Source organism: Macrobrachium rosenbergii, chromosome 45, assembly GCF_040412425.1.
Source record: "Macrobrachium rosenbergii isolate ZJJX-2024 chromosome 45, ASM4041242v1, whole genome shotgun sequence".
NCBI lineage: Eukaryota > Metazoa > Arthropoda > Malacostraca > Decapoda > Palaemonidae > Macrobrachium > Macrobrachium rosenbergii.
The window spans coordinates 20,520,333-20,542,808 of NC_089785.1; the positions used below are offsets into that span (position 1 = coordinate 20,520,333).

Sequence of the window (22,476 nt, forward strand, 5' to 3'; positions counted from 1 at the left end):
ATACAGCAGTACAAAAGGTCCTCTCTCTCTTAGTTCCTTTGTATTTTCCTTCATTACTATTAAAACCAGTATAGGGATCAAGGATGATCCTTGATGCACATCAACATTCATCTCAAATTCTTCTTCCACACGTTCAATAGTCTTCATTCTAGGTATTGTGTTCTGCATAAATAATGGTCCATTCAGCCTATTCACTGGTTATTACTGTATATCCTTCTTAAAATTGCATAAAGGGTTAGGTTGAATCTTTACAAATTTGAATTCCCCTTGACTATAAGGATTATGGGAATCCCTCACTAAATATTGTGTGATTTCTCCATAAGTAAAATACAACACTTATATACTTTTCAATAATTTTAGTCTCTTCACTAGCAAACTTGACAAATTTATCTAATTCTTGATAAACATCCAATATTCTTCGTGGTCAATAAGAGCATGTGGTGTATCTAACTTAACTTAAAATTCTATTAAAATATGAATAACATTCATGACATCTACTCAGAAAAATATCAGGTGCAATTCATTACTCTTTTTCAATTACCGTACCTCTGGGTTGCAGTATGGTATGCAGTGACTATGAGTAAATTGATAGGAATATCAACAGGAATGAGATCAGCAACCAATTCCCCACGGCAGTGTAGAGTTCTCAACATCCCCTTTCCAGCTCCCACAATAAGGCCAGTTGGACCATTGAGGTTGTCCACCCACCCAGGTAACGGTTCACGCCACGCAGCTGCAACTATTTTCCAGGTGAAAAAGAAAAAATGGTAAGATATTGATATCCTAGTTACAGGTGTCTCAATACAGGACTGTTAACTAGGATCTAGGTGTTTTTCCATCAGGTAAACTATATCAAAAAGTTTCCAGACTCAAATTCCCTTGAGACTTGTTGATCAGTGACTTCAGCTATTAAAACAGTATTTCATGATGAATATTTTACCTGCAATCTTTAAAATTGTGACACTTACCAATCGATGGCCGTACAATAGCCAGTGGCAGTGATCCAGCTTCTTGGACCAACACATGTTCGGCCAAGGCTTTCGTGTATGTGTAAGTATTTGGGCGAAGACCAATCAACCTGTTGAGAAGATACAGATTACCATACAAAGCCTAAAATTATCTAACGCAAAACTATAGAAATTGGAAATGACAAAAACCTGGCGGCATGTCAACATAACTCAAAAGGGATAAAATGCACTCAAAATTACAGTAACAACTTGAATCTAGAGCCAAAATGCATTTAAAGGGATACAGCGGAACAAAACATTCTTTAATTCGAGGGAGTCTCAAAAATTTATTTAATCAGCAAGGTTCTTGCAACATTTCTAACTACAACAGCAGACTCTATTAGACTGATAAAAAACAACTGTCTTCCAAATCATAATGATAGCAATACTTTAACCAATCAGTTTTATGCTGCACTCCTCATAAACAAGACCTCAGAGAAAACCATTCACTGATAAAACCTCATCCAAAATATAAATAACTTATATTAAAAAAATTATACTTTGACAGGAAATTAAAGATGTGAAAGTGATCAACCTACAAAAACTGGTCACAGGGACTACGATGAAAGCTTTGCAGAACACCCTTGATTAACATCCTACGAAATACTTGTCATTGAAAACATTCTGCTGAATTGACCAGTTAATCTTAAATTTTAAAAAATGTTCTTCCACTTCCTTTACCATGACATTCAAAGGAAAAGTAACCTAGGGTTCAAATAAGGATTAGGTGCTGCAGAAATGTCAGAAAATGACAAAATTAACAATCCCTAAACTAAATAATGCCATGTAATGCTATTCAGTCTTCTGAGACAATATCCATGCTCAACAGTCTACTATTATCACTTAGGACTTTATAAATAATGACCATACTCTGTTGTCCTTTTGCAAATAAGACTTTTTAAATACTGTAATGGCTTCCAAGAGAAACTGTCTACTCATCATATGAGCAATACATACCGATGGCTTTTGTGTAATGCACCCCTAGATGAAAACTACAGTTTCACAGTAAAAAAAGACTGGCATACTTCAAATGACAGATCATTCGTACCTCTGCAAAATGCCTAATCAATTCTACATCAATTAGAGTATCGACTGCATAAAAATGAAAAATGAAAGAAAGAGGAATGGAGACATGCAGAAGAAACAAGGAAACAACATACAAAACACAATACTGTACCTTGGGGTAAGGTAATTAAAAGTTTCGTCGTCCATCCAGTCCACAAGTTGAATAAGTTTATAAGGGTCAATAGGAGGAGGATATACAATTTCTTTCACTTCACCCCTATCACAGTTACAGTAAGCAGTGGATATGTGGACTACAGCCTGTGAAAATGTTCTCAATGTGAGTCATCTTTGCTGAATTGCTTTTCCTTGACATAAGAGTAATTTCAAATAGTTTCAGGAGTTTCCTAATAAGACGGAATGAATGATACTGTACATACTAATAATTTTCAAAACAATTTGGTGGATCAACATTAGTAATGTACTTAAATACAAATCTAAGTTATTATTATGTATTATTATTATAATTATTATATTATTATTATTATTATTATTATTATTATTATTATAAATAAAGCTACCAAACATTCACATCCAACTGACAGAGAGAGATGCAAGTTAGATGAGAACTATGAATCAATATTTTTTGTTATATACAAAATTATTATTATTATCATCATTACAGTATTATTATTATTATTATTATTATTATTATTACAGGCAGTCCCTGGGTTACATCGGCCTCAGCTAAATCATTACGAGTTTAAAACTTTTCAAATATTTTCATAAAACATCTGTTCCGGGTTACAGCAGATGTTCTGAGGTTGCGTCGTTTCTGTCTTAGACGCCCTGTAAGCGACGGAAAAATATTTGTACATTTTTGGAGGAAATTCTACAAGATCATGGATGCACACCTCACCAGAAGCAAGGTAAATCAATTGGGAAGTTTTCAAGACACCCACAGGATTATAGGTAAGGCTTTCATCATTTTATTTCTCATTTTTAGCCATTTTTTTACATTGCGCTTCATGAACGGAACCGTCGATGTAACCCGGGGACTGCTTGTATTATCATTATTACTATTATTATTATTATTATTATTATTATAAATGAACACAACAACAAGCAATGTATAAAAAATTTTACATCATCATTACACAAATGGTGCAAATGTTTATGTATGAAAAATACAGGGACCTAAAAGGTTATGAACTTGCAAAGCAAGATTTCACAACAAAAAGGCTCATAATTGGAGATAAGCAGAGAAAAGTGAAATTCAATAGAGATGAAGTGGAACAATGAGTTTGGGCCTGAGACCTAGCACAGTGACCTATCAAATCATTTTGGAATGAGTAAATATAGCTTCAGTTTGTGCTATATATGGTTCAGGTAAAAAAAGGAATTAGTGAGACTGTAAACTGCTACAGCTGAGATGCAAGTCAGAAAATTTAGGCAATGTTGCACAGTTCTCTATAATATCACACAGTCTCTTGAACTTAAGAGTACTGTATCAGCATCAACAGTAGTAAAAGGAAGACCATTTTAAAGTTCCACAAGTGAATACAACTCATGGTATCCAGTTAGCAGAACAAGCAGTACTATATGGTAAATTTAAAGAAACATGTCTGGTATACCAACTGCTATGGTTGAAATGCTCATGTGAAGTAGAACTTACAGAAATTGGCCATGCTGTATACTTTTTGAAGATGGTGTAAAGCATGACTAGTGCTGTTGATAAAAATGATATCACTACTTTCAGCAATCTTGTTTAAAAACTGGTAATTCCAGCAGACAGCTGACATCTATAAAGTGGAACAATATTCCCACAATGGTAAAATGAAAGATGTTTCAAGTATGTGATGTTAATACTGTATATACCATCATCATTTTAGCATACAGTTCGCTACACAGTGAATTGAGAGTGGGTAACGTTAATACTGTATATACCATCATCATTTTAGCATAGAGTTTGCTACACAGTGAATTGAGAGTGGGAACACAGTACAAGTGTTTAATTGGTAAAGTCTTAGTTTCGTTGAGCTTACAAGCCAAGCACTGAGGGAGCAAGACCATTCAGAATTTTTTGCAAATGTTAAAATTTCTTAAATCTAAAATTTTTTGTTTGTCATCTAAAACTTTTGTCAATCGAAGATTAAAACTGATAAAATCCTATTACTTTTGAAAAGTACATTATTCTTTCTAATGGGCTAAACTCCCCTAGCAATTCATTCATGGACTTATCATACAATCTATTAGCCCTTCTTTTGAGATTAAAACATGACCTTTCTATTAGAACGTGCTGCACTATAACATTATCTGGCAAACGTGACATTACAAAAACTTCCTTCCCTCCTGATTCTGCATTAGAAAGCTGTGTATAAAACATGTATAGCCAGTGTGCATTCAAATTCAGCATCTTAATACCACTGACCACACAACTTATATGCTAAGCCATTACTGATCAATATTAATGTTAGCAACAATATTCTAGACATGTGGTACATGAATGCCACAGCCACTACAGATTGGACGAACATGACTGTCCAAACAGCACGGTTATATTTAAAATACTGGATGTTCAAGTGCATATAACAAATCAATTACTAGCATGAACAACTGAGGAAAAAGCATTTGTGGAATTTCACACACTACGTTACAAAGTTAGCAACAAGGTTCAATTAAATCCCTACCAAGCTTACCAATAGTTTATGACAAAATCATGGAAATTATTATCTTTGTATTGTATACTGACTTTCACCTGAATATATTTTAGAATTCAATATTGTAAAACACTTGGAAAAAGCCAAACAGGCAATAAAAATCTAAACAGCTTCTTTAATGGCTTAGCATCTAACAGTACAGCTTGCAAGTTCTTTACCAAATCCCTTAAAAAATCACTGTACTTTAAAACTATCTCATGGCAGGTATTTTCCCAGGCATTTTCCCCACGCAATTCAATAAGGCAAAGTATACGAGTTACTGCACCAAAGTGCTTAGTTTTCAACAATTCTGAAGAGGATGTCACTGCATATTTAACAATCCTGAATTATATGCTACTCTGTTAGAGAACAGTACCAAATTAAACAAAAAATGCACCTGATACGGTACAAAAAGTGAGTACCGAAGGGAAAAACCAGGATGTGGATGATAGGTGAGGACATTTTACTGTTCTGGATGTTGCAATGGTCAGACCAAGCAGCTCATACGGAGGAGGATATGATATCCCAGTTGGTAATGGAAGGCACAGGGGATTAAAGAAGAGTTGGACAATGGAAGGACATCCCCTGGAGGTCCTACCTGGAAATCATCAGTATGGGCGGACTGAGTGACACAGACATTTAATGATCTGACCAACAGTATTTGAAAGAGTAAGGTTAAGATTGTAAACGAAGTCATAAAGATGGAACAATGAATGTTGCTATGGAGAAAAGTGTAAGTGGATGATTAGTATAGGATTATGGGAGCAGAATGACAGGTGAATTACAGTGAACATCAAGGAAGGTAGGCAGCAGGAATACTGCTCTGTTATGGAATAGGAAAGGAGTGCCTCATTAAACAAAGCTGGTGTGAATGAAAGGATTGCTGAGACAACACTCCTTCCAGCATGCTGAATGTAAATGAAGAATAAAAAATACTGAAATGTCGAGACAATCTGAGTTATTAGTTAAAATGGAGTAAAAAGGGTTCAAATGGTGAGAAATGAGAGTACAATGAATTTATGGTGAGAAGCTGGCTTAGATGAAAAGCTGAATTAACATATTCTGAGGCTAGAGGTGTGACAGAAGTGTCAGGAACGAAGGGCTTCACAATCCAAAGGACACGTGACAGCTTGAAATAGAGGTGTCATGGTGTACTTCAGTGGATTCAATGTAATGCTGATGAGCCTTTTGAGTAGGTGTGAATAGCAACTGAAAATAAAAATTAACATGATAGTGACCTCTTTCTTGTTATTTCTGGAGCCAGACCTTATTAGGGAAAATGGCTTACTGGCTAAATGATCCACAAATAGTGTTAATCACTCCCTGTGAACCATTAAAAAATAAGAAAAAAAAAATACAAGATTAAAAGTTCCACAAGGCAAAACAAAAACACACCACTAATTTCTCCATCTTGTGACACAGCTCGATCAGTCGTTTTGTGCCTAAGACATTCATCTGGAGAGACAGCTTCAGGGGATCGTCAAACTTGACAGTTGCAGCTGCATGGAACACGACGGAAACAGACGCAGCAAGCGTCGCAGCGTCAGCCGCCGAGATGCCCAGGCCGGGGAGCGTGATGTCTCCTTGGATGGGCGTTAGCTTCTTCAATACCTCAGGCGATGTCCCCCGTAAGTGGTCAAATAACTGGAAATAAGATTTCGTTTTTATTTATACAACATCTGACATTCTTATGCAACGTCAGACAACTAAAATTCACATGTAGATATTAATTCCAACAGCGGTTAACAGCCACAGCAAGCAACTGAACAATTCCACTTGACGGCCATTCAAATAACTGTTGACATCAAACAACTGAAAATTAAATTAGATTCCAATTCAAACGACTGAATATTAAATTAAAAAGATCTTTCCTAGATAGTGACCCCAAGGGTTTTCGGGGGTCGTTATCTAGGCCTAATATTTCTTGGGGGTCATTATCTTTATGATATTTACAGTCTTCTGTTTATGTTTTTACGGTAATCCCCAAAGGGCTCGTACTAAAGATGGATACATACCAGGTTAAAACCTTTGGGGGTCACTCTCCAGGAAAGATCCAGTTGAAACATTGATTTAAATTACGGTTGAAATCAATATAAACTGTCAAAACTAGAAATGAAATTTTCATTTTAAAGGTCAAACTGAAAATTAAATTACAGTTTTATTCAAACAGTTATTGGCACACATCACGACTGGTCAGACAACCGGAATTAAATAAAAATTTAATTCTACAGTGTTGGTATGCACCCTAAATTATCGGTAAAAAATTGAAAATTAAAGTTGAAATATTTTATTCCTTCAAAAAACCGTAAACTACAAGCTCATTATAAAAAAAAAAGTCCCTATACAGGAGATATTCAAAACAAATGCATAGAGTTCTATGTAGATAACATTTTTCAAATGTTATTTCCTCCTGAAGAGTTCAAAATAAAAAGCCTACAAACATATTTCTTCTTTAACCATGCACGACGCCATTAAGATGCCGCACTATATATAGCTTCATGGCTGTACCTCCATCTCGCTCACCTGAATTATCAAGATTACAAACGAGCAGTTGCCCTCCTGCAACAAGAGATACGAATGAAAAAGGCCACAAGAATATCTTTAATCTCCTGCTTGTCAGCAGAGATAAGAACGAAACAAACAGACTCACCTTGGAATTCAAGAGCTCCTCCAACCTCGCTTTAATATCGTTCTTGGCCTTTGGTCTCATCAGGAGGTATATCGTGGCTATGCCGGGGCAAGATCGAAGGAGCTTCTCCACCAGGACTTTGCCCATGAATCCCGTGGCTCCAGTGATAAGTATGCACCTTTCATTGTAGAAATCTGACACAGCACTTGTACTCATTTTGGCCGGTTTGTTCAAGTTCACGAAGTATAAAAAATGGGGATGTGTTCAGTTCTGATGTTTCTCAACTGTGGATCAGCTCGGGGTGAGATTAAAAGGGGACAGTACGAGATATATTTTTCAAAGCAAACTTTATATAGTTGACGAAAGCTTTTTCACACCATCAAAACGTCCAGACCTCTTTATGAATACGTCATTTCAACAAAGCATAGCACGGTCTCACGGATTCCATGACATATCACACACACAAAGTCATCAGCTGGAAAACGTCATCACAACACCACGTGCAACCCCTGTATAAACGGCACACACATTGACGGCTAGCTCCTGTCAGGGGGAAAGTCCTATGTAAACACTTAAAGCCTAAAGGATGATTGTGCAAGAAACGCGAAGAGTAAAATGTGATATTTCCTCTTGACTTAATGAAGACGAAATGACCACGAATGCTTCTGTTTATCCTCTGAGGACAACCCACCTTTCTTTGAAGAAAAAAAAAGTTGCTTCTAAACTACGAATAGATTAAGGTAAAACTCGTTTTACATGGAATCACTCGGAGAGCTCTTTCGAGGGGAGTTCTTGAGGCGTTCGTTCAAAGAATGAATTGAAGGACCAGGAATGACTGTGGCATGAAAAGTTCCTTGTTTTTAGTTGGGACGAGTGCTCCCGGTTGGAATGCAGTGGGGCGATGAGGAGGAGGAGGAGGAGTCTTGACGCATCGAAAACATTTGTCGGACCTTCGTAACTGTTCCTGGAGTCTTCTCTGTGGTCGCCGAGCTAGAGGGATATGTCATTGTCTGCCACAACAAAACTGCCCTTCATGAGCACGCCCACCTGGAAGAAACAAAGAAAGGTTGTCAAAACACAAAATTACGAGAAAGAAAAGGTCTTTGTAGTAAAATGAGGTCCAACAGTTTAATTATTGGAATGAAAGGCTTTCAAGAAAAGTCTTTGTGGTACAATGAGATCCTAGAATATAATTCTTTTTGAATGAAACACTTTAAGGAAAAAGTCTTTGTAGTGTGCAATGAGATCCTAGAATATAATTCTTTCATTCCAATAGAATTAAATCCTAGGATCTCATTTTACTACAAAGACTTTTTCTTGAAAGAGACAAGAAAACAAAGATATGAATGTCACAAACAAAGGCATAGAAATCAATGCCATTTATGTTACCTCTTTCATTCCAGAAGAATTCAATTCTAGGATGTCATTTTACCACAAAGACTTTTACCTTGAAAGATAAACAAATAAAATGCCATCAAGGATCCTCTTTTTTTTTTCATGCAGGAAGAAACAAATCATAAGATCTTACTTCACTTTAAGTCTCCTCTAAACAGACGAGGAATGAAATCGTGAAGGGCTTTTTTTCAATTTTGGAAGAGTTTAATTCGAAGACTCTTTCAATATAACACACAACACATACATTTCTCCAATGCAGATACCAGCAGGTTAATTCGAAGACCCTTTCAATATAACACACAACACATACATTTCTCCAATGCAGATACCAGCAGGGACAGAAATATCCAAATATCGATTCCTTATCCCAATCACAAATGCAATTATATCAAGTTTCTCAAGCACCAACAGCCTGTAGTACAAGAGTACAACCATCCCCACTTACAACAAATCCCCTTCTTGGGATAAACTACATTAAAAGAATACTAATAGCACGAGCAGCCCACAGCATAGGAGTACAATCATCCCCACTGTCAGTAAATTCATTTCCTGGGACAAACAGAATCAAAGGGATACTGACACTACAAACAGCCTGTAGTACAAGAGTACAATCATCCCCACTTACAATCAATTCACTTACTGGGACAAATAGCATCAAAGGAATACTGACAGCAAGAACAGCCCATAGCATAAGAGTAAAATCACCCTCTGTGTCAGTAAATTCACAATTTGGGACAAAAAGCATCGAAGAAATATGGAGAGGACGAACATCCCATAGCACAAGAGTACAATCATCCCCAAGTTCACTAAATAGGAAGGCAAGCAAGGTAACCCCTCATAAAAAGATTCATCCCCATTTTACTCCGCTTTCCTCTTTTTATCAGGTCTTGGGGATTGGGGAGGTAAATGACTAACTCCTGTATTTCTTTATTGCCCTTATATTCCTGATTTTTTTTTTTTAATCCATCAGCCCAACTCTGTCCTTGTTCTATATTCATCTGCTTCTACTTTCACTGACGAACTGGAATGGGCTCCTCTCGTGGTTCAAAATGATTTTTGTTTTCACGGCTCTTCACTTTGTCCAATCTCTTTATTTTTTGTCTCCCTCTCATTCTCTTTCATATTATATATATATATATATATATATATATATATATATATATATATATATATATATATATATATATATATATATATATATATATATAATAGATATATCCTTAATGCATCTGAAATTAAGGTACCTAACAGCAGCCTTTCTTCAGTAAAAATGTCATACCACACACACCTGCTTGCAAGAATGTTTAATGTTTACCCACAAAAGTGTTAAGACTTCGATTATCTAAACAAACATCGAGTGACTTAATGGGTTATCAATAAGAACCTCTTACCCACTCAAGTAATGATAATTAGGCTATAAATAATAAGAAGACTGCAGAGACAAGCGTTTTCTATGTGGACCTAAACTGTCGAAAATAAAATTAATAAAGAAATAAATCAGGATAATCAATGCGAAATAGAACGAGTGATATGAGGCAGGATCTATGATCAAAGCTAAAGAATTTTTTTTTTTAATGGGCCATAAAGATGTACCCAATTTAACGCCGAAAATAAAATAAATAAATAAAGCAGGATAATAAACGAAATATACAGCAAGTGATACGAGACGGCATCTATGACCAAAGCTAAAAAAAAAAAAAAAAAAAAAAAAAAAAAAAAGGAAAGGAAAAGTTCTGCTCGGCGCTACTGTCATGTCGCCTGAAAACAGGAGAGTTTTATTAAGTTCCCTTCCCTCGCGAGCAAAAACCCACTCGGTAACTCCGTCCCCGTTGCAGGGACAGGACTGGAGAAAATCCCCGTGTCCCAGTCACGTGGATGCAGGTGATCACTACACACCGACCTGGCACAATCGGGTTGCCGCCGAAGGTGTGTGTGAGAGAGAGAGAGAGAGAGAGAGAGAGAGAGAGAGAGAGAGAGAGAGAGAGAGAGAGAGAGAGAGGCCTACACTTCGGGTAGCTCTAGAAGTAGGGGATCTAGCCATAGTCTAGCGAGCAAGGTACTTCTAAATGACTTACTGATTCGGGGTGCCGAAGGGGTGTGTGTGTGTGTGTGTGTGTGTGTGTGTGTGTGTGTGTGTGTGTGTGTGTGTGTGTGTGTGAGAGAAACGTCTACAGTTCGGGAAGAGAGAGAGAGAGAGGGGAACAAAAGGAGAGAGAGAGAGAGAGAGAGAGAGAGAGAGAGAGAGAGAAACGTCTACAGTTCGGGAAGAGGGGGGAGAGAGAGAGAACGTCTACAGTTCGGGAACAAGAGAGAGAGAGAGAGAGAGAGAGAGAGAGAGAGAGAGAGAGAGAGAGAGAGATAAACGTCTACAGCTCGGTGAGCAGAAGGAGAGAGAGAGAGAGAGAGAGAGAGAGAGAGAGAGAGAGAGAGAGAGAGAGAGAGAGAGATCTACAGTTCGGGGAACAGAAGAAGGGGTCCGGCAAACAAGGTATATAAATTACATCTAGATGACGCACTGATTGCTCGCTTTTAAAGTCATCCGCTAATTCATGGGGATACGAGACTTGAAAAGCAGGTCACGAATCCCGACTGGCAACAGTCACTCTGTAGCGGTCATCTGCTACGGACGAAGGAGGAGGAGGAGGAGGAACGCGTACTCGGGCGATTTCAAGGGCGCCCAGAATGGAAAGTGTCAGCCGGCCGAGACTCTTCAGTCGCCGGATGCGCGCCCTTCTTCCCTATCCCTCTGAAGAAGAAGAAGAAGAAGAAGAAGAAGAAGAAGAAGAAGAAGAAGAAGAAGAAGAAGAAGAAGAAGAAGGAGGAGGAGGAGGAGGAGGAGGAGGAGGAAAAGAAAGACACTCATGTGTCGACCAAGAGATCAGACGGAAATATTACTAACCTTTATGCACTATGCATGTCCTGTACCCACATCCATTTTCGGGTAGAGTTTTGTGTGTGTGTGTGTGTGTGTGTACAGACGAGAAGTGTAAACTAAATGTAAATCGCGGCAAGCTGTTACCCCAGCGTTTTCGTTTCTCTTTCAAGTTCGAATGTAATGAACGAAAATAATTTGTTGGTTAAACTGAGAATTATTCAAGTTCGTTGCAAACACACACACACACAATATATAGCACTCCCTATCAGTGGCGTAGCTGGGATTCCATCAGTAGGGGGGCCTAGGTGGGGCCAAGATATTTTTGGGGGGTCCCAAAGAAAATTACACAAAACTAATGTACCAATTCTGTAATTAGTAAAATATACAATTCTCGAATGTATATATATCCACGTGAACGAAGGAACATAATGGTATTAGTAATCAGTAAACCTGTATTTGAAACTATAGAGCTCAATTTCCAATTAATTTTCAACTCTTACTATAAGCAAATGTATCGGATACTGTAAGGGTTGAAGTTTAGCTACAAAGGGAATTTCAACGTGGGTGGCCAGTTGGGGGGGGGGGGCAAAAATCTGACTGGGGGGTGCCCGGGTAACCCCTGGCCAGCCCATAGCGACGCCACTTTGCATACAGAGACAACTTATATAATCTTACTCTCATTTCAAAAACATGTGTACTATTTATATACGTTTTATTGAAGTATCAAAATTGTTTGTCTTGATATTATGATAATTTAATTTTCATAGGATACTGATTCTTTATAAACGTCTGCACCTGAAAGTCTATGTTCAGACGTTTGTGTTACAGAATAATTAAAAACGTCTGTACTGTGTCATTGCAAACATTTGCACTGAGCTTTTGTCAACAATTGCAATTAAGCATTTACAAACATCGCCGACGAATGATTATAAACACGTGTACTGAGTTCTTATGGAATAAGATTTATACTCGATCCCCATCGATGTTTAACCGAGTTATTAAAACGAATGTACCGGTGACTGAACGTTGGAAACGAGAATTATAAGTAAAATTCTGTCCGGTGATTGTAAACGTTCTTGCTATTCCTTATGAACGTTTGTTGAGTTATTAAATGTCTGTACTTATTTACAGGCGCAGTTTGGGATAAAGTTAATACGCATACTTGCAGTGAGCGACTGTAAAAGAAAACTACTGAGATGGCTATTTGTCTGTCCGTCCGCACTTTTTCTGTCAGCCGTCAGATCTTCAAAACTACTGAGGCTGGAGGGCTGCAAATTGGCATGTTGATCATCCACCCTCCAGTCATCAAACATACCAAATTGCAGCCCTCTAGCATCAGTAGTTTTTAGTTTGTTTACGGTTAAAGTTAGCCATGATCGTGCGTTTGACAACGACCAGGACCACGACCGCGGCTCATACAGCATTATGCACCGTACAGAAAACTCGTTTGCCCCGAAGACACTTCGGCGCATTTTTTTTACTTGCTCAGTAATGATAATGGTTTGCATCGAGGGTTTATTGAAGCATTTATTGATTAACTATAAATGGTATAGCATCGGTTGGTTAAAAAAAAAATCCATGCTCGGTAATAAGCATGTGTAAAGCATCCTAAGCGTTTACACTGCGTGATCACAAAAGCATGTATTGAACGATTGCGAACAAACGCATCAAGCTATTGCAAATATATCTTAAATTTATAATTACATAAACGTTTGCACTAACTTTACGTAATACCATTCTCTCTGCCCTTGGTCGTCCGATTAACGGAGATAAGTAGCGTTGGGTAAGGTCGGTATGTGGACGGGTGCTCCCATGAATTCTTGCTGCTGTCGGTAAATTAAGACCTTGCAGATCCATTGGGCGGGTATGGGGCTAGCAACCTCATTCCAAAATACTTGTTGTAAGCGGGGATAGGTGGCAGCCACCTTTTGGGAACCATTTTTCCCCGGCCCTCTTCTCAAAAGTGAAAAGGTGGGTACCTAATTATCATAAAGTCTATATTATATTACAAAATTTGTATTAAAACGATCACATCGTTTTTGTGTTGAGTGATTTTAATGATTTTAAATATTGCCATTAAGTGATTATAAGAGTTCGTGCTGTGAGCCTGATAGAATATAGAATTTAGGCCAAAGGCCAACCACTGGGACCTATGAGGTCATTCAGCGCCGAAACGGAAATTGAGAATAAAAGGTTTGAAAGGTGTAACAGGAGGAAAACCTCAAAGCACTTGCACTATGAATCGACTGTCAGGAGAGGGTGGAGAGCGAGACGGAAGAAAGGAAATATGAAAGGAGGTACAGTAAAAGGAACGAATTGAAAGAAAACCAAACACATGCAAGACTGAACCCAATCATTATAAAAGTCTGTCCAATCTTAAAAAAACCAAACATACGAAGGGGATCATTCGAAACAAACGCTAAGCTACAAACACTGAACTTAACCTTGCACGCGCGCCCAAGCACGTCAAGTCGAATGCCAATCTGAATACAATCTGTAAATCTCTTCGGGTAGATCCGAACCTTGGCCGTCGAATACGAATTAGCCGAGGAAAAGTGAAATGAGTAATTCGCCCGAAGGTGGAAGGGTGAAAGATAACCAGCCGGGTTGGTCGGTCGGTCCCAATTCGGGTTTCATAATTCGGTTTCTGGACGTCGCGTGTCATCGGAGAACAGAATATAATCAATCGGTAGGAGAGGGCTGAGGAAAGGAAGATGGAAGAAAGAGAATATGAACGGAGGGACAGTAAAAGGAATGACAGGGGCCTAAGGAAGGCTGAAAAAGTACCTTAAAAGCAATGCCCACAGTGCACCGCACGAGGTGCACTAACCGTACTATCTCCCGGCCGCACGCCACGGGGATTATCATTAGAGAATGACCCTGGCTTCGACGTAACGCAGTCGGATGATACGCTCACTCAAAAACGGAGAAAGTGGAAACGAAAAGCGGTGGCCCAAAAAGATCCTCGACGCCTTTCTTATTTCACTTTTTGTTGTCCCCCCGGGTCGTATCACGAGGCTTTGCAAACGAGCGCAACGAACTTGGCCCCTTCCCCTTCCCCTCCACCCCCAAAAAAATCGTCTTTTTTTTTTTTTAAGGCATATGTCTAACAACCGAACACCTGGATTACTCGGAAAAGACTTTGTGGTGAGCGTTTACAGTCTTACAAGAATTTCCCTTTCGCCAAAACGGGGTTCAGACAAGCGCTGTTTCACGACGGACTTAAATTCAGTCTTTATTGTAATTCATCAATCAATCAACCTGCGATGGCTGTCTAATTAAGGTTTGGTCTCGGCTGACTTAATTCACGGAGGTATAAACTTTCGTTGCAATTATGGGTTTTCATTTGCTCTTAAGGTTGCCATATTGGAGAAAGTCGCCTTTGGCAAGATGAAATTAATACCTCTCTCTCTCTCTCTCTCTCTCTCTCTCTCTCTCTCTCTCTCTCTCTCTCTCTCTCTCTCTCTCTCTCCGTGTGTGTGTGTATATATATATATATATATATATATATAAATATATATATATACAAAACAAGAACGAAAGAGAGATGAAGACCAGAATAAACAATAAGAGTTACATTACAATCAACTTGTACTCTTCTCCTCAGACACGACTAAAGACATCATGCATTTCCCGACGCCAAGACAACTACAGATTTAAATGCCAGTCGGGCCAATTTACCTGTGGGCTTTTCACAAAGAGAACGACCCCATGCGTGGCATAAGGCCTGCTGAGCCTAAGAACAACAACAGCAAGTAAAACAACAACAACAACACAACCAAGTGGATCGTAGAATGTCGAATCCGCCTCGAGAGAGGTTTGGAAAGGTACCTTCGTGACCCAGAGAGTTTTAAAGTTTTAAAAAAATTAACCCTCTCATCATGCCCAGTAGGTCAGGGTCAGGCACACGCATACCGAGTACCGGTATCGGCAGAAAAAACGCGGGCTAGAAGAATGCCTTCGGGTGATTGCGTCACATGTTATCGCGTACCGCAAGAAATCAGCTGAGTATTGCGTCATCGTTTGCGATTTAGATTATTCGTCGATGGGACCGCGATATAGATTTTTTTTAAAGGTTTTTGTGTTACTGTTGAATTGATTTGAATTGAATATAGAATTTAGGCCGAAGGCCAACCACTGGGACCTACGAGGTCATTCAGCGCTGAAACGGAAATTGGCAGTAAAAGGTTTGAAAGGCGTGACCGGACTTTGCAGTTTGATTGTGAATCAATTGTTAGGTGAGGGTGGAACGTCAGATGGAGGAGAGAGAACATGAAAGTTGTTTTATTGTTGAAAGGGTTTTATTTGATCATACATCCCTTTTGAAAGCTTTTATTTTATTGTACGTCCCACCGAAAGCTTTTATGCTTTTGTTTCATGACATATCCCTTTAATAGCTTTTATTTATTTAAACATCTCTCTGAAAGCTTTTTATTTTATCATGCGTCCCTTTGAACGTTATCATACATCATTTGAAAGCCATTACCAAACATCTCTTCAATAGCTTTTATTTTACTGTACATCACTTTGAAAGCTATTACCATACATCCCTTTTGAAAGCTATTATCATACATCCCTTTGAAAGCTTTTATTTATTGTTACCTAGCCTTTTAAAGTTTTTATCTTTATCACACACCCCTTTGAAAGCACTTATTTTACCATATATCCCTTTGAAAGCTTTTATTTGTTGCTACACATATCTTTGAAAGCTTCTATTTTATTATAAATCCCTTTGACAGCTTTTATTTCATCAAACATCCCCACAATATTACACAGAATACGCGGCAAATATGAGTTCAATTCATAAACTTCATGCGGTGCACTGTAGGCATTACTTAAAGTTCTTTGCAGCGTCCCATCGGCCCCTAGCTGCAACCCCTTTCGTTCGTTTTACTGTACCTCCTTTCATATTCTCTTCCTTAGATCTTACTTTCCTCAACCCTCTCCTAACAATTGACTCCTAGTGCAACTGCTTTGAGGTTTTCCTCCTGTTACGCCTTTCAAAACTTTGGCCTAAATTCTATATTCAATTCAATAAAGAAGAATTCTTATTACTGATCAAACAACAACAGCTCCTTTGCTCACCTTTGGTGCGAAAGATAAGCAAATGAGCATTCTGAATGCGCAAGTACATTTTACGTTGCCAATCCCAAAGACAAAAAAGACAACCACACAACGGCTATGGAATGGGGGCCAATACGAGAAAACAAAAAAAGAGCGAATCACCACAAAACCTCACTGGCATAGTGCTGTCAAGAGAGAATCCAGGACCGTACCTATGACACCTGTTCTATGGGGATCAAGAGACCTTCAGTTTATTTTTATATATACATATCTCAAATCATATGTATATATATAATACATATCTAATAAATATATAAAATTATATAGATATATATTGTGAGTGTAATTGTAATAACCATAACGCCCTCTTAATTTCGAGAACTTAAGGGGGCCAGTAGATTCTCTCTCTCTCTCTCTCTCTCTCTCTCTCTCTCTCTCTCTCTCTCTCTCTCTCTCTCTCTCTCATTTTAATAGTATCTTTCTATCGTTTCTTTTTCAGAAAGCCTCATAACACAACAACGTGGCCAATGAATTCAGGTGTGTGTCTCTCTCTCTCTCTCTCTCTCTCTCTCTCTCTCTCTCTCTCTCTCTCTCTCTCTCTCTCTCTCTCTCTATATATATATATATATATATATATATATATATATATATATATATATATATACATATATATATATATATATATATATATATATATATATATATATATATATATATACATATATATATATATACAGATACTGTATATATAGATATATAAATACATATACATATATATAATATATATATCTATATATATATATATATATATATATATATATATATATATATACACATATACATATAAACACCCACTCTCTTTTCCGAAGCACGCGGATATTTCAAGTCATAAAATGTCGTTGGGCAAGAGAAAAAATAAATAAAAAAAGGGGGGGGGCCAATCTAAAAGCGACGTCCCCTCTCTCAGGCCGAGTTCTTCTTTCGGAGGGCCGCCCAATTAGAGACAGATGGCGCGTGTTCGTGCGTACAAGTGTCTGTTGGTTTGTGCAGCATACTCTCTCAAACTATGTACTCTGTCTGAGTGGAGGTAAAGTTGCACTGCACGCCAGGTGTTGCAGAGAGAGAGAGAGAGAGAGAGAGAGAGAGAGAGAGAGAGAGAGAGAGAGAGAGAGAGAGAGAGAGAGACCAAATTCAATGACCATGTTGTGTTATGGGGATTTCTGAAAAAGAAACGATAGGAAGATACTAAAAAATAAAAAATAAAAAAAGAGAGAGAGAGAGAGAGAGAGAGAGAGAGAGAGAGAGAGAGAGAGAGAGAGACCTGAATTCACTGACCACGTTGTCTTATGGGGATTTCTGAAAAAGAAACGGTAGAGAGATACTATAAAAAGGAGAGAGAGAGAGAGAGAATTCAATGACTGAATCAGAGACAATAGAAAGATATTAAAGAAAGAGAAAGACTAAAGATTTTCATTTAACATCGGAAATTTTCATGAAGGAAATCATTTTGTGTGTGTGTGTGTGTGTGAGAGAGAGAGAGAGAGAGAGAGAGAGAGTCCACATATTTAAACCTCTTGCAAACTGAGTACATATGACCCCTTGACCAACCACCCATTAAAAACTCTGAGAGAGAGAGAGAGAGAGAGAGAGAGAGAGAGAGAGAGAGAGAGAGAGAGAGAGAGAGAGAGAGAGAGAGAGAGAGAAAAGGGGGACAACCGCCTTTCAAGTGAGAAAAGACCGTCCCAGCAACACCCTCTACTAAAATTGATCTAGGACAGCCGGCCTCCCTCCACGCGAACCAATCTCGCAAAACGCAGCATCAACCTCCCAGGAGAGACCTCAAACCAGAGAGCCAGAGCCAGCCATACAGCGCCCAGCATCCGAGGTCCTTGAGAAGAGCGTAGGGGAGAAAGTACTTCCAGAGACGCGGCCGAGGGACGGAACGGGGCGTAGCTATAGCTAACTTTTGGGCACCCGGGGAGTTGGCAGAAACGTTGGGCAACCTTCTGGAGTACGACGGGAGGACCCACGAAATGCTATACTAGTTGCGTCAAGGGCCGGGGAGGCGCGACCCGGTCAGGTAATTAACTGGTGTACTCCAGGGCGAGCTTCTGGCTACACCGCTGGAATCATGAAAATTCAAATAACACTAATCATAAAAATCTGCCAGTTCTCTGACCACTTCTTGACCACTCCTTGACCACCTGACCGGAGAAACATTCCATCGAAATGGGTCACAAGCGTCTTCGTCGACCCCTGACCTATAAAAGCTATGACCTTCCCTTATTCGGGGTAACCGCCGAAGGACCACGGTTCAGACTTAATAGCACAACTATTTTGCGAGCTTAGCTATGCCATTCTCGGAACACGTTTGGCGAGTCTGAGATTTCAGCTGATAGAGTTGTAAATAAATAAATAAATATATAAATAAATAGACTTATGATATGTAATTATACATAATATATGTAACTAAGTACATATATATGTTATGTATACATGCATACACACATATACTTATATACATAATTATAAATATATATATATATGTATAGATATATGCATATATATAATGTCTATAATTATAAAGAGACCAAACCTACACAAAATCAAATGAAGTACTGAGCCAACCTGAACGTTAATATATTTCAGATTAAGAAAATGTAATGTCAACCTGAATATGTATAAATGTCAGTTCCAAAAAGTCAAAATGAAAACTATGAGACTGAATAAATGTTGGCTGAAGAAAGATTAATTCTGGCGGAAAGCATTAAAAAATTTGACTCAAAAAGTTTACAACAGTTCAAGTTCAAAGGTGTAAAATGAGCTAAAACGTAAACGTAATGTGAAATTTATAATTACCCTTTGGTTTTTATTAAAAGCTCATTTCATCATTTAAAACGCGCACACATGAAAAATAAAAACATATGTTATATTAACCTCAATATGCAATCGTTAGGAACGGTTCTGGACCAGTAGTGAGTGATTTTCAGTTTTGGGAATAAAGGGAATTCTGTATATGTATATATATATATATATATATATATATAAGTGTGTGTATGTGTGTGTATATAAGTTAAAGCCATCTCTATTTAGGTAAACTTGTTGGTGTGAATACCACAATATATATATATATATATATATATATATATATATATATATATATATATATATATATATATATATTTATATATATATATATATATATATATATTATATATATATATATACATGTGTGTCTGTATGTGTGTATGTATGTATGCATGCATGTATGGTGTAGACCACTTTCATCACACAATTACGATGGAAAAGTTCCCTGGGAAAATGGAAAGTTCATCAGCTATATATTTTCCCGAAATTACTTCGATAATGACAAACAATATCCTACACTCCGACTTTCTTCTTCCTGAGAGAGAGAGAGAGAGAGAGAGAGAGAGAGAGAGAGAGAGAGAGAGAGAGAGAGAGAGAGAGAGAGAGTAGATAAACGCCAACCCGCTGTCACCTTGGGAACGCTTTGTTACCAAATATTTCAATGAACAATTTATTTGTTCACTCCGCCGGGACGTGATGGTCGCATTGATCTGTAATCACAAACATTGACTTGACCTGAATCAGTGCACGAGAGAGAGAGAGAGAGAGAGAGAGAGAGAGAGAGAGAGAGAGAGAGAGAGAGAGAGAGTAATTTTTAAGGTGATATTATTGCTATTAAGAGTACTTTCATCTTTTGACTGGAGAAAGGATATTTGAGAGAGAGAGAGAGAGAGAGAGAGAGAGAGAGAGAGAGAGAGAGAGAGAGAGAGAGAGAGAGAGAGAGAGAGTAATTTTTAAGGTGATATTGCTATTAAGAGCACTTTCATCTTTTGAATGGAGAAAGGATATTGATGATTATGCAAATAACAAATATACAATGCATAATTGCATAATTTCAGTATGAAAATTATTATAGAGGATACAGAAGAAGTCTACAGAGAGAGAGAGAGAGAGAGAGAGAGAGAGAGAGAGAGAGAGAGAGAGAGAGAGAGAGAGAGAAGTAGACCGCGTAAATTGCTTATTAAAGGGAAAAGAACGCATCCGGGACTTAATACTGTCGAAGATTTGTCTATGAGACAACATTTCCTCCTATCTGCCATTCTTTTCAAAACAACTTATAATAATGACGTCTGGCGACAACTTTCCATAAACGTTATGAATTACCTTGTTAATTACTGTAATGTTATTTGTGTACAGTAATTATGCATTTGTGCGTTTTTCAATAAAATAGGCTGCTTTCTCTCTCTCTCTCTCTCTCTGACGATGTCGTTTCTTTAATAGCCAGAGAAAACGATGAAGCCACATATGGTAGGGCCTCCGGGGGGCATTCCCACAGCTGGTTGGGGAGTGGGGGAAGGGGGGGGGCAGTCCAGAGTAGTGGTCTCTCTCTCTCTCTCTCTCTACATTCTCAATTATCTTCGTGATGCTTTAATGTATCTGTTTTCAACATTTGTTTCTCAGCCTGTACGTTTAACCCCCATCTCTCTCTCTCTCTCTCTCTCTCTCTCTCTCTCTCTCTCTCTCTCTCTCTCTCTCTCTCTACATTTTCAGTAATTTTCGTAATGCTTTATACATTTGTTTTCAACATCTATTACTTGACCATCGTTTCCCCAAAGAACCTAACCCTACTCTCTCTCTCTCTCTCTCTCTCTCTCTCTCTCTCTTGAAAAGTACCAGTTTGATCCAGATCATTTACGAAAAAAAAACAGCGAGGTTGAAAAGGAAAGGTTACATTCACCTGGTTGAGAAAAAAAAAAAAAACATGCATACTTTATGAGAGAAAACGAAGCTTTAAAATATTACGGATAAAAAAAATAAATAAATAAATAAATAAAATACACTACTGTAACCTTACGATAACAATCCTCCCTACAGAATAATAATTTCCAAAGAACTGCTTATCAAACAAATAGCAGTTCCCACAATCACTTGGCTGTCAGCTTATCGAGGAAAGGCGTGACAGGGAATAATCCCCACATCCTGTGTGGTAGGAAGTTCACTGCCTATAATACTACTTAATAAATACGATGGTGAATGTTACAATACCTTTACGATGTAATCAACGCATTTTTCAAGTTAATTACGCAAAACCTTTCACTGTTTACTAACGCTTTTTCAACTGTCATCAAAACACCTTTCCACTTCCAATGCCTTTCTCATGCCATTAATAAACTTGGTTTTATATCTAATTAGTTCCGCTGTTTTTCCATGCAATTAACACATGACTCGCAGTGTAATTAACACAAACTTTCACCGTTATTAACACCCTTCTTCAAAACAATCCCGTCAAATTATCATGGAAACACCAAAGATGGAAGCGAGTTCCACATTCTGGAAGTGAAAGGTGTGACAGTGGGCAAACCAGCTGACGCTTGCATTCTCTTCCTTTTGAAGCCAAAACTGTTTCCGGTGTCAATGACCACAGTCGCCGCAACGCCAGTTAATCCGTACAATTAATTCTTAATGCAGAAGCTGAGAGGAGTGGTAACCTAATGCACTGAACCAGCCCGGACACGACGAGGACACAAGATTAGAAGTGTGGGAAAACAGAAGAAGAGAGGGAGTTCCTGCCACTACCGGGTGTGACTTTCACCTCCCAAAGGAGAGGGATGCATTCTCTTACGACTGAACTTGCAAGTCACTAATCGGCAAGCACTTGTGTTCCCGCAAAAGCACTCAGGACCTTCCACGGTAACTAAAAATTGCAAGATCACTGCCACGGTCATGCCCATGCATGGGTCTACTTCTTGACCTTTAAGAAAATCTACATGTTAACAT

The 22,476-nt window shown here is 38.2% G+C and overlaps 1 protein-coding gene across 2 annotated transcripts in view; it reads right to left on the reverse strand.

Annotated features, from left to right (window-relative positions):
- LOC136829763 (putative fatty acyl-CoA reductase CG5065) overlaps positions 1-22,476 on the reverse strand; it is a 93,566-nt gene that overhangs the window by 6,337 nt on the left and 64,753 nt on the right. For both annotated transcript variants that reach the window (XM_067088629.1, XM_067088630.1), the window contains exons 2-6: positions 7,359-8,384; positions 6,104-6,352; positions 2,185-2,330; positions 969-1,078; positions 547-739 (exon numbers count right to left, since the gene is read on the reverse strand). In XM_067088629.1, coding sequence (XP_066944730.1) covers positions 547-739; positions 969-1,078; positions 2,185-2,330; positions 6,104-6,352; positions 7,359-7,553 — 893 coding nt within the window. In that variant the 5' untranslated portion in view covers positions 7,554-8,384. The remainder of the gene's footprint in view (positions 1-546; positions 740-968; positions 1,079-2,184; positions 2,331-6,103; positions 6,353-7,358; positions 8,385-22,476) is intronic.